General features: G+C 49.2%; 1 protein-coding gene across 1 annotated transcript; it reads left to right on the plus strand.

Annotated features, from left to right (window-relative positions):
- Positions 1–186: 186 nt before the first annotated feature.
- Positions 187–2,490, plus strand: LOC114033016 (docking protein 3-like). Its single transcript, XM_027848456.1, has 3 exons — positions 187–418; positions 562–734; positions 1,556–2,490. Exons 1-3 carry the CDS (start codon positions 295–297, stop codon positions 2,372–2,374), a joined length of 1,116 nt encoding a protein of 371 aa, XP_027704257.1. The 5' UTR covers positions 187–294; the 3' UTR covers positions 2,375–2,490.
- The last annotated feature ends 11,054 nt before the right edge of the window (positions 2,491–13,544 follow it).

Here is a 13,544-nt window from a genome sequence, read left to right on the forward strand (position 1 = left end):
GTGAGACTGAGCTAGGGGAGTATGTGTGTGTGATGGGGTGAGACTGAACTAGGGGAGTGTGTGTGTGTGTGTGTGTGTGTGATGGGGTGAGACTGAGCTAGGGGAGTGTGTGTGTGTGAGTGTGAGTGTGTGTGTGTGTGTGGGGTGAGAATGAACTAGGGGAGTGTGTGTGTGTGTGTGTGTGTGTGTGTAAGCAAGCTGGTAGTCCTGGTGCTCTACCTGGAGGAGGTGTGGAGGTGTGAAGGTAGCCATCAAAAGCTAGTCTCCCTAGGAGCTATCTCTGACCTCTTCTTCATGTCTTGCCCTTCCCAACTCCAGAGCATGAATGGCATCTCCTCAGGGACTGGGGAATTTGGACCTGCTGAGATTGGCCTGGTACCCATGGAGGAAAATTCCATCTATTCATCCTGGCAGGAAAGTAAGCATCCTGAGCCTGGGCTCCCTCTACCCCCATCCCCATTGGTGACACCTCAGGTGTGGCTGGCTAACCACTGAGTGGGAGGGGCTTTGAGATGGGCCTGAAAGCTTTCTCACTGATTTCTAATTTCCTCCCCTCTGCAGTGGGTGAGTTCTCGGTACTGGTCCAGAAGACCGAGGCGGCCACTCGCTGTCAGCTGAAAGGACCTTACCTCCTGGTGACTGGCAAGGACGCCATCTACCTGAGCGAGCCCACCACTCCGCAGCCCCTCTACGTCTGGCCCTATCACTTCCTGCGCAAGTTTGGCCACGACAAGGTGCTTACTCTTACCCCGTCTGCACTCCCCTCTCCAATAACCTGGGACCCCTGGATATTATTCCCACTTCCCTATGAACTCTCTAGAGTTGGAGTGGGCATGATCACCAGCCCCTAGCCCCATGTTAGCATAGGATTTATTGCTGGATTACAAGACTGTTTAGTCTAGTGGCGTCCAATCTTTTTGAAAATGAAGACTCCTTTTTAACATCCAAAAATTTAGCAGAATTTGCTACCTCACAGAATAGCAGTTGTACTATTATAATCCATTTTTTGGGAGAAAGTACACTTTGCCACTCTTTAGTTTAGTATGTATGGATTCATAGCCTTCTCCCTCCCAGCCCAGTCCCCACCCACTAACCACCAATCTAATCTAGCCTGGGTTGCTCCAAAGCCTGGTGATAAGTGAACCCCGGGGATTTGGAGTCAGAGGAAGTAGCTGAGAATCCAGCCTCTACTCCAGACTATCTGGATGGCTTTGGGCAAGTCACGAATCTTCCCTTGACCTCAGTTTTTTCATCTGTAAAATGAAAGGATCAGACTAATTGCTAAAGTCCCTTCTGGTTCTAAATCCTATGATTCTGGACCTCCAAACCTAGTGTTCCAACCCTTGTGAATTTAAAGCTGTCACTTTAGGGGTGTTCTAGTCCAACTCCATCTAAATGGGGTCACAAGGAGAGGTAATTGCATCAGAAGCAGGATTTGAACCCAGGTCCTTTGACTGTAATACAGGTGCTTTTCCTCCCCTTTCTTCCCCCCCCACCCCGGGGTTACATTGCTGTCTGCTTCTTGCCTTTACCTGACCAGCCTCCCTCCCCACAGGGAGTCTTCTCTTTCGAGGCTGGCCGGCGCTGTGACTCTGGTGAGGGCCTCTTTGCCTTCAGCTGCCCTCGGGCCTCGGAGATCTGTAGCACTGTGGGGGCAGCTATTGCTCGCCAGAGAGAGCTTCCTGGACCTGCTGCTTCCCGGCCCTGCCCCTTGTCCCGGGCCTCCTCCCTGCCCACCTTAGAGCCCATGGGAGAGTTGCGGGAGGCCCCTTTTGGGCTAGAGGCCTGGGGAGGCCAACCATCTAATGGAAAGGCCCAGCTAGTCCTAGAGGCAGGTCCTCAGAGCCTGCCCCCCTGCCTGGGGACTACACTGCCAGATGGGCCCACCTCGGCCAGCCCTTCAGGTTCTGCACTCTATGCCTCCGTCTCTAAGTGGTCCAGCGGCCCTCTGCGCGCGGCTCCCGATCCAGCCTCAGCTCCAGCTCCAGCGCCTATCCCAGTGACTGAGCACCTGTATGAAAACCTGTGCACCTTGGAGGATGGCTGCAGCACTGAGCCAAGGGGGGAGTGCCCGCTGCAGGCTTCCCACGGTGGCCATAAGGACTACCACATCTATGACAACAGTGAGTGTCTGAGCTGGCCTGGCCCCCAGGTCACCATGGATAGCACCCTGGAGGCCCAGTACCGCAGGCTACTCGAGTTGGACCTGAACGAGGAAGGTGAAGGCACAGAGGAGACTGAGGACAATGGGCCCGGGCGCCTCGTGGGTCACTCAGGCTTCAAGGCCAAGCTCGTGACCCTGCTGAGCAGGGAGCGGAAGAAGGGCCCAGCTCAAAGGAACCAGGGACTAGGGCCAACAGATGGACAAGGTTGAGAAAGCACCCTATACCTGGGCTGTGACCCAGTCTCCCAGCTCTGTGCAGCATCCCTTGCCCCTCAAATCATGTACAGTGTACAGAAGTTTCTTAATAAAGGCCCTTTAGCCCCCACCTCAGGCTACTGCCCCTGTGTTGCCCCAGAGGGTCCCCTCCATTCCACACCTTGGCTTCTTGTTCTGGGCATCCCACCTCACCCCCCAACATCTCCCTGGGGTACAGGCGGAAGCTGTACCGAAAGGCCTCAGGGTCTGAATGCAGGGGAGAATCTGCTAGTCCGTGTTGCTCCAGGTAGGGGCCTAGGAGCAGGTGGTCTGATGGGATTCAGAGCTGGAAGGAGTTGGAGATGTCACCCAGTCTGATCTCATTTTACAGACGCTCCCAAAAGTCACTAGGCAGCAGTCCTGATGATGCTATTAGTGCAAAGAGCAGAAGTTATGTAAAGGCTTGTTTTGAGGAGGAGGGTGGGAAGGGTCTGGGAGCCTGGGATAGTGGGAAGGACAGAAGTGCAGTCAGGAGACCTAAATTTCATTCGTTATTCTACCATTTAACTTTGGACTAAGACGTATGACCCCCTTGTGGGCCTCCCTGTAGTGAGTGCAGATTGTACCCCTCAATTTGCCTACCCACCCAACTTTGAGCATGGCACCAGAGGGCCAGTGAGGGAGAGGGAGGAATAGGTGTTCTCATAAGACAGGGTTATAGTGGCAAGAAGTTGCTTCTTAAAGGAAGACAGGCTGGACATCCAGCCCGGGGTTTGTGTTTCCCTGTTTTCTGTGCCTGGCTTATAGTGAAAACTTAATAAATGTTTGTTGACTGACTGAGGTCACTCCTGGCCATGCCCGGAAAACTGTTGTGTTGTAGGGCCAGCAGAGGGCGCTGCTTGATGCACATTGGGCCTTAGAGATGCCCAATCCCTAGCACCAGTCTGGGTCAGCTGCCCAGATGGAGCCTGGCAGACAACAGTCTGGGCACAAGCCTGGCAGAGAGCAGGTGGGCAGACTGCCTGAAGTCTTTATAGTTGGTTGAATTGAATTGAATTACCTGGCACTGCTTTCCTAGAGTCCAGTGGCCCCCTTCCACTCACCCTCACCTCCCATTCCCAGCTGTTCCAGCCTGCCTACAGACTTCAGTGACTGGCTCTAGAGAGGGGGGTTAACCCCCTTTACATACATACCCATTCTCTTGGATTCTGTTCAGATAACCCTACTCCTTCCCATCAGTTTACTGGAGACAGAGAGGGAGCTCACTTTCATCAGCCCATGGCATTTGGGATCCATTTGAGGAAAGTAAAGAAGGCTTCAAATGAAGCTGGGATTTGAGCTCCTTCCTTCCTGGGGCTATTTTTTTCTTTTTTTTTTTTTTAAATTAATTAATTTCTAGTTTTCAACATTGACTTCCGTAAGATTTTGAGTTCTAAATTTTCTCCCTCTCCCTTCCCTCCTCCCCTCCCCAAGATGGCATGCAGTCTGATATCGGCTGTACATATACATTCATATTAAACATATTTTCACATTAGTCGTGTTAGAAGCATTAGAACCAATGGGAGGAACCATGAGAAAGAAGAAACAAACAAAAAAAAAAGAGAACAAGTAGTATGCTTTGATCTGCATTCAGACTCCATAGTTCTTTCTTTGGATATGGATAGCATTTTCCATCATGAGACATTTGGAGATGTTTTAGATGCTTGCATTGCTGAGAAGGGCTAAGTCTTATCAAAGTTAGTCATTGCACAATGTTGCTGTTACCGAGTACAGTGTTCTCCCGGTTCTGCTCACTTCTCTCAGTATTAGTTCATGTAAGTCTTTCCAGGTTTTTCTGAAGTCTGCCAGGGACTATTTCTTTACAGGGGGTGAAAGGGATGGGACGGGATGGAAATTGCTTATCTAAACTCACATACAACCTCTTTTTTATTAATTTTTTTTCAATTAATGAAAATCTGTTCTCTCTCTCCCTTCTTCCCCCTCCCCCATTGAAGAAGAAAGAAAAACAAAACCTTTGTGACAGTTTTGCATCTCCTAATTAGCCAAGTCTACTATATGTAATATATACATATACACACACATGCATACATATGAATACATACACATATATCCTTCCGTACTGAGTCCTGAACCTCTCTGTTAAGAGGTGAGCAGCATCATAAGGCCTCTAGAATCTTGTGGGTGAACATATTCTTAAGTCTTTCAAAGTTCTTAGAAAACCTGTTTTCAAGGCTAGAGACAGTAAAGGAACAGAGGTAGTGAACTAATTTATACTTTATGAAGGATGTGTTTGAATGAATGAATGAATGAATGAGATAGGAATAGCCAATAGGGGCAGCCTTGGAGCCTAAAAATACCAGCTTTGCTTCTAAGTTGCTGTGTATTCTTGGATAAATTACTTCCCTTCTCTGGGCTGCAGTTTCCTTATGAAACTGAATTATATTAAATTATGTAAGGGCCCTTCCAATTCCTGGGTTCTTATAGTTGGAACTAGGAGAGGGATATTTATATTTCAAAAAAACTCTTGATTAAGTCCTATTCTCTCTTCTCAGTTCTAATATTACTCCTGAGTTCCAGTTATCCACTGCCTGCTGGACATCTCTGTCCATAGACATCACAAACTCACTATGTCCAAGATGGAACTTCCTACCTTTCCCCCTAAACCGCCCCTTCCCCAGGCTTCCTTGTTTTATCTAGGGTATCACCAGAGTTATCCGGGACTCTTCTTCCTTCCCTCTCCTGGAGCAGTTGTCCAATCTTAATGATTTTACCTTTACAATGTACCTTGAATCTGTCTCCTTTTCACTCACTGGGTCCTAGTTCAGGATTTGCCTGATCATTCTTGCCAGGGCTACTGCAATGGACACTTTAATTGGTCTATCGAGGGGTGGGGAACCTGTGGCCTGGTCTATCCCCTAGTCTCTCCACAGCTGTTACAATCCCTTCCTAAGGCACAAGTTTGACCCTACCACAACCCCACTGCTCAAAAGCCTTTTGCCTCAGGGATCAAATTAAGATTCTTCTGATGGGTCTTCCATAATCTGGCTCCAATCTACCTTTCTTGACTCATTACTCCATTTTGCTGTTTCTCCAAGTTGCAGTCAAAACAGCCTGCTAACTTCCTGGAGCTCCATTCTCCCTCTCCTAGCTGTGCACAGGCTGTGGCCCATGTCTAGAGCACACTCCTTCACTTCTTAGGATTCTAAGCTTCCTTCAGACCTCAAATCAGGTAGCCCTCCCCTCACTAATGCTCCCTGTCTCATCAAAGTACTTTGTATATACTTACCTGTATATATGTTGTATACTCCTAATGAAACAGAAACCCCTTGAAGACAATTGTCTTGGTGCCGCAAGTACCTCATAAACTGAATAGTTTGTTAAGTGAATGAATGAGAAGGAGGGAGGAGGGATGAAGTCCTGGTTGGGGCACATCAGACCCTAGAGCCCCCATCCACTGTTAGTAGGGAGTATACAGGCCTAGAGGCCCCTTAGATAGGCCCTTTCCGGTTAGCCTGAAAAACTGTGCTTCTCTCATCAGACTATAAGCTGTTGTTCAGTCTTTCAGTCTTGGACTTTTGGCCATGGAGTTTTCTTGGCAAAGACACTGGAGTGGTTTGCCATTTCCTAGATTATAGGATAATTTAATTCGACAGGGATTTATTTAGTGCCTGTGACATTTATTTATAGAATGTATATAGAAGGCAGGGCTCTATGTTAGGCAATGGGGACATAAAGATGAAAATTCATGGGCTTGTAAATTTAGAGCTGGTAGGGACTTTAGAGGTTACCTTGTCCATAGCCAACCACACTTTCCAGACAAGGAACATGAGCCTGAGAGTGGTGAAGTGATTTCACCCAAGGGATCATAGCGAGCAAGTGGTCAGAGCCAGAATTTGAACACAGAATTTCTGACTCAGGATCTAGTGCGCTTTTACATTACAACATGCTGCCATAATTCCTGCCTTCAGGAAATTCGTAGTCTACTGAGGAGTAGTATATGTTTTGTTGTTGTTCTGTGACATCTGACTCTTTGTGACTCCATTTGGGATTTTCTTGGTAAAGATAATGGAGTGGTTTGCCATTTCCTTCTCCAGCTCATTTTATAGATGAACTGAGGCAAACAGGGTTAAGTGACTTGCCCAGGGTCACATAGCTAGTGTTTGAGGCTAGATTTGAATTCAGGTCTTCCTGACTCTAGGCCAGGCACTCTATCTACTGTGCCACCTAGCTGCCTCTAGTACATAGATAAATATAATGCAAGATAGAATATGATAGGGGCAAAGAAAAAGGTCAAAACGCTCTAGGAAAATCTGAGAGTGTTCACTCTCTGTTGGGCAGAACAGAAAATGCTTTGGGGAGAAGACTGACCTTAAGTTGAGCCCGGGGATGGAACTGATACACAGATGCATTCTAGGCATGGGAGACTGCCAAGTGCATGGGCCGAAAATGAGAGATGTGATTGTTGCTTGTGAGGAACAAAGAAGGCCGTCGCCATTTTTGTACTTTGGAAGTTTTTCTGTTTCCTCTATGTTGCTAACAGTACTTTTTGAAAAGCTCTACCTTTAGGGCAGCTAGGTTGCTCAGTAGATAGAGCTCTGGCCTTGGAGTCAGGAGGAACTGAGTTCAAATCCAGCCTCAAACGCTTGACACTTACTAGCTGTGTGACCCTGGGCAAATCATTTAACCCTGATTGCCTCATCAAAAACCAAAAAAAAGAAAAGCTCTACCTTTGTCTCAGTTGTATTCTTACAACTGGGGACGTACATGCTAAGGCTAAGAGAATCTGTGGGTATCAGGAATCCCCAGAGGTCAGACAGGGGCTGGAGGCATTGGGAAAGACAGAAGGGCTTGTCCTACTCCACCCTTACCCCAGCAGCCCTGTAGGTATAGGCCCCTTGGAAAGAGTGAAAAAAAAAAAACCAAAACTCTCAGAAGGGGATAGGACTGGGGTCTGCCTGAAGATGCTGATATCAGAGCTAGAAGGGATGTCAGAGGGTATCTGGGCTAACCCATAGAAACTCCTCACGACATCCCCATCTCCCTGCTTCTGACTGAAGACCTCCAGTGATGGGGGAAGCTCATTGTTTTCCTGCCTGGGTTATTCTTGGCAGCTGGATCCCCATCCCTGCAACTGCCCTGACTTGCCCTGCCTTGACTAAATTTGGAGAAGTCCACAGAACCTCTGAGATCCCAGTCCCATTTTTTTTTTTTTTGGCTAGGAGGGGAGAGTTCAGAAGGAGATATAACCCATGCTCCCCTCTTCATTCCTAGTCTTCTATCTTCTCCCCACCTCTGTGTCTTCACTCAAAACCATCCACATTCCCATCCCCCCGTATCTGTTGAAATAAACTTCTTTCAAGCTCCAACTCAGGTGTCACCTCTTCCATGAAGGCTTCCTTCCCTGATGCCTTATCCCCTCATCAGGTAAAACTGATCTCTCTCTCTCTCCCTTTTCACATTTCTACTTACCAAGTTGCCTGGATCTCTTTTGCAAACTCATCTCCATCTCCCTTGGATATTAGTTATCAGTGGGACACTAGGTGTAGGTGTTCTGGTAGAGGCCAGCAGTGGTTCTGATCTCTTCATTCGATTGTAATCACCTTGAAGGTGGGACTGTCCTCAGTGCATAATCGGTGTCTGATAAAGTTAGTTGAATCAAACTGAGCTGTATACAGGGATGCAGTTGGCTAGGACACAGATCTCTAGGTCAGCTTTGAGCAGCACTTACACAGATGTGAGCAATAGGTGATTATTTTTTGGGGGTCAGGTTAGTTCCCTGAGGTGGGGTAGAGAATGAGGGAAGGTTTCCTGGAGGAGATATATAGTGTTTGTGTGGTAGAAGGGAGAGAGCTGGGGGCGGGGTGCACTTGGGAGTGGTTTGTTGTGGCCAAGGCCTTGGTGGGTGCCTGGAGATTGGTACCAGGGAACAGTGCAATGCAGTGAAAGGACTTTTAAATATTATGTAATTACAAAAACCTGGAAACAATCTAAATGTCCAACAACAGAATAGTTCAATAAATGATGGTGCATTTGTAATGGAATTCGATAATGCAGTAAGACCAACAAGTTGGAAGAATACAAAGAAATCTTGGGAAAGACCTTTAAGAGAAAAAATGCCTAGTAGAGAAAGCAGAAGAATGGAATACTTACTACTATGACCATATAAGACGAAAAGCGAATGAGAATGAATAGACAAAGCAGGATTTCTGAGGTGAACTGAGAGGGACTGAAAAATTCTTGTGATTCTTCATTTTGAAATTGAATAAAATATTTTATTTATATCTTTTGTTTTTGCATCACATTCCTCTCCAAACATATTCCTTCCTTCTTCTGCCCAGAGAACCATCCCCTGTAACAAAGGATTAAAAAAAAAGAAAGAAAGAAAAAGAAAGAAAAGCAGTGAAGTAAAACTAACTAGCCCATCAACCAAGCCTAACAGTGTATGCCACGTTCTGCACCTGTACAGCCCCCCATCCCAATGAATTAATTTAAATGTCAATAGCTATTAAACAAGTTTCTATGGTCATCTTAAAGTGCGACGTTAAGCTTTTTTTTTAATTAAATTTTATTTTATTTTCAGATCTGCCTTCTCTCTCTCCCCTCCTATCCCCTTGGGAAAACAAGAAAAACATTTTATAAACATGTAGAGTCAAGCAAAACAAATTCCCTCATTGGCGATGTCCAAAAAACCCCCAAAACGCTCAATCTGTAAGTCTTTAAGCTTTTACCCTGTTTCCCCTTTTAAAAAGAAAGCTCTACGCAGGAAATCAGGAGACCTGGGTTCTAATCCCGTTTCTGCCCCTAGTAATTCTGGATAGACTGCTGGAATTTGAATAAGGAAGATATGGGTTTGAATCCTGCCTTCAATACTTATTAGCTGTGTGGCCGGACAAGTCACTTAACCTCTCTGAGTCTCAGGTTCCTCGTAAAATAAGGGGTTTGGGCTCGATGACTTCGAAGGTACCTTGCAGCTTTAAATCTATAAGCCCATGAACTTCCTGCATTAGCTTGGGCAAGTCCTTTTTACTGTCTGAGCCTCGGTTTCCCCCTCTGCAAAAAGACGGTTGCACAAAATGATGTCTGAGGTCCCTTCCAGCTCTCGGTGCAGACGAGCCCGGACGCGGACCAACAGAGGGAGCATCCACGTCGCCCTCCGGCATCCTCCGGGGCTCGGCTCGCAGAGGGAATGGAAGGTGGGAAGGGCGCGGTCGCTGTAGGACTCCTGGGTCGCCCCCGGCGGCCCGAGACAAAGCGGGCGAAGGGGGCGGGGCCCGGGCAGGGGGCGGGGCCTCCCGAAGACCCACCCCGGGAGCTCAAAGGCGGTGGCAGCGGCCCCGGGCGGAGCCAGAGCGCGCAGGGGCCGGCCCGAAGCGGCCCGAGTGCGCGCAGCCCGCGGTCCCCGCAGCGCCCCCGGCGCCCCGAGCGCGGCCAGGTAACCAGAGGTGGGGAGCGGGCGCGGGCTTTCCCGGGCCCGCCGAGCCCCGAGCGCGGTGCCACGCGGCCGCCGCGTCCCGAGCGCTGCCGCCGCTGCCGCCGCTGCCGCCCCCGCCTCTGCCCCGGGGCTTCCGCGGAGCTCGGCGGAGCCCGGGCCCCCTCCAGCCCCGGCTCCGAGCGCCCCGCCCTGTGCGGTCCGGGGCTTCGGGCTCAGGCTGGGGCTGGGGCGAGAGCAGCTCCATGTAAGGGCCTGACCGGCGGCCCCGCCCCACGAGCGGGGAGGGAGGCAGGGAGGGAGTCACCCCCCCCAGCTTACTCACGGTCTGTCCGTGGGTCTGGGCTGGCCCCCAGTCTGAGGGCCCCTCTCTCAGCGGGTCCCCAACACCCCCCCATCCCGGAGGGTGATGGGAGAGCGATTGAGCCCACTTCTCCGGGGGGCCGGGGACAGTCGTCCTTCCCCGGGAGGGAACGATGACCGACGGGACCCTTTCCCCTTTCCTTCCTCTGTCGTGGTAGGGGACTGATTGACAGCCCTTCTCTTCCTTCCCTAGGTTGGGGGGATGGGTGCCTGAACTCCGGTCTTTCTCCGGGAAGGGGGCTGACAACCCTTCTCTCCTTCCCAGAGCTGGGGGCCGACGGCTCTTCCTTCCATCTCCAGGGAGGGGGCTGATAGCCCTCCTCTCCATCCCTGGGGAGATTGAGGACACTGACTTGGACCCTTCCTTTTACTTTCTTGGGAGGTGAAGGTGCTGACTTAGCTTTCTCTCGGTCTCCCCGATGGGGGGAGGGGATGCTAGGATGCATTTATCTCTCATTTCTTTTCCTCCGCTATCAGCCAGCCTTCCTTGCTTCTCCTGTCTCATCCAGAATATCAGGAAGGCTCTGTATACTCAGTTTCTTAAGGATGCTGACCTCTGGACCTGAGCTTCTGCCCTTTTTCTTCAAAGGATCCTAGGTCTAGAATTGGAAGGCATCTCCAAAGCCATCTATAATCCAATCCTCTTATTTTACAGCTGAGGAAACTCAGCTTTAAGGTGGTTAAATAACTTGCCCAGGGTAACACAGGCTCTGGGTCCTGTCCTTTTTCAGGGAGAGGGAATATCTCTCACCAAATCTCTGAGAGACCTACTCTTGGGGTATGGTATCCTTTTAGTCCATAGGAGAGTTTGACAGTACTTTTTAGCAGGCTTCTGGGGAAACTGAGGCAGGAAGGCTAAGGGAACTTCTGGGCATGTTATATACACCTGGCCTTCTGCCTTATATTGGCAGCAACTCTCCTGACCTAATAGATACCTAGGTGTTAGTCTTTTCCTACCCTGAGAAGCAGGTCCTCAAATGTCAGGGGATAAACCCTCCCCCCATATCCTTGATTGGCTCTAACCTGGAAGGGTGTTGAGTACTAGGGAAGAGTGAAGTCCCGTTTGTTCTAGGCCACTCTTCCTAATGTTCCCTAGGGGCTCTTCAGAAAAAGAAGCAGGCCCTCTTCTTCCTCATAGAGCTAACAACACAGCTCCCAGGTCTGGTCTCCTTTCCTCTGAGATCAGCTGTCAGCTCAAAGGGTTCCCTGCTTCTCTTCCTGTCTTGGCTGGGGGAACAGCCAAGGCTGGGATGGGCTCCAGTCCCCTCCCCTCCCCCACAATCTCCCTTCCCTTCACTCCCCCCCTCATCCCTGAGCCCCCAACGTGCAGTGTCGGCTTTCATGCCTTATATAGCCTGAATGAGACCTCGATGTTTCACTCTGGCCTGCCCCCACTCTGACCCTGCTCTCACCCAGAGGCTCAGGGGGTGGGGCTGGGTGGGGGTAGAGGAGGGTTCTTTGGGCTCTCCCCACCCCTGGCTCTAGGAGACTGCTCCCCATTGGGCCCTCAGGGGACCCTAGAGCAGAACCCCTTACGTGGTAGGAGATGCTGTCAGGGGAGAAAACAATTAAGGTTGGAGACAAGAACTTTCCCAGGGCCTGAGCAGTTCCCTCCCTTTCCCCTAGGCAGGTCGAAGTTCTCAGCTCCATGTCTGTCCATCTGGCATCTGGCCGACGTCTGTACGTCCAGTATCAGGAACCAGTCGGCTTGCCTGCCTCAGCTGAACCTTTTATATTTTTCCTCCAGGAACAAATCAGCTGGCACCATGAATCCATACAAAGTGACACTGGATGGGCCAGCTCCCTGGGGCTTCCGGTTACAAGGGGGCAAGGACTTCAACGTACCCCTCTCCATCTCTCGGGTGAGATAAGAACTTACTCCTAGTTGAATGAGGGTGGGGCAGTAGGTGCTAATGTGTTCCTTTCCGAGTTGGCTTAGGAATCAGAGGGAATGGCATTGATGGTTGTTCTAGTGGGCATGAGGGCAATGTTTCCTGGTCCTTGAAGAGTGCAGTGTTTGGGGCTTTGCACTTGGGACCCGGGTTTGAATCTTGGCTCTGTTACTGCCTACATCAGTGACCTTGGGCAAGTCATTTAACTTCTATTTCTTCTATAAAATGGGGGATAATAATGTTCACACTCCCTATCTTAAAAAGGTATTGTGAGGAAATAGTTTTCTTACCACACTGGTTAGTTTTTGGAGTCAAAAGACCTAAATTGGAATTCAGCTCTGCTACTTATTCTGTGTGTGACCTTGGGCATACCAGGTTCTAGATTTGTGGCATTTTTTGTAAATCTTAATGATGCTTTAGAAATGGAAAGTATCATTTATTGAATTGAATTTTGTTAGGGCAAAAGGGCTATGCTGAATACTAAGGGTAAGAGGGAAATGGATAAAACCTGGTAGGTGGTACAATGGTTAGAGCTCTGGGCCTGGAGTCAGGAAGAGTTCAAATCTGGCTTCAGATACACAGTAGGTGCTATATAAATGCTTATTCCTTTCCCTCTTCGCTTCCTTTCTGCCTTGAACTCTAGTAGAGAGAGAATGCTGGACACGTCTGCAGATCCATAGATTATTAAAGCTAGAAAGGAACCTTAGAGATCATCTAATGTAACACCCTTATTTTCCCTGTGAAGAAAAGGAAGCTGCAGTGAGGGGAAGTCACACATTTGTCAGTGATGTCACTGGGCCTCTATTCCAGGTATCCCGATTCCCAGCCTAGCATTCTTTCTACTATCCTCTCTCCCCTTCCATGAAATACTCTCCAGGGCCTTGGGCAAGTGTAGCTCAGGAGAGATCAGTGTGGCCTGAGGCATTGTGCTACAGTGGAAAGAATTATTGACTGTGGAGGCAGTGGATCTGGGTTCAGATCTCTCTTCTGATCCTACCTGGGTGACAATGGACAAATCTTTAACTTCCCTGGACTTCCATTTCCTCATTTCTAAAATGGGCAGCATTGAACCAGTGGATCTCTAAGTCCCTTTTAGCTCTTGGTCTACTATCCTGTGAGCTTTTGAAGGCAGACAGGGATGCTTTCATGGAGAAGGTGGGGCTCGAAGGAGGGGATGGAATTTGAACAAGTTGAAGGTATGGGCTTAGTGAGGAGAGGGGAAGAGCATTCAGAAACACCCTGGCAAGTAGACAGTGAGTCAGCAACCTCTAGGTTGTGAGGGGATTCTTCCCTGGGAAGGGCAGAATTGTGAGAAAGGCAGAATTACGGCCTAGGCACTGCCATACTGGCTTCCAGGCCCAGCTCTTCCACTAGTTTCTTGTGTGATTTTGGGCAGTTACTTTCTAGGCTTTGATTCTTCCAACCGTAAAACAAAGGAATGGAACTGGATGACCTCGGAGGCCCCCTCCAGCTTGGACATTCTTTGGCTTCTTATGACACA

The sequence above is a fragment of the Vombatus ursinus genome, unplaced genomic scaffold (genome assembly GCF_900497805.2).
Source record: "Vombatus ursinus unplaced genomic scaffold, bare-nosed wombat genome assembly UNPS02006496.1, whole genome shotgun sequence".
Classification (NCBI taxonomy): Eukaryota; Metazoa; Chordata; class Mammalia; order Diprotodontia; family Vombatidae; genus Vombatus; species Vombatus ursinus.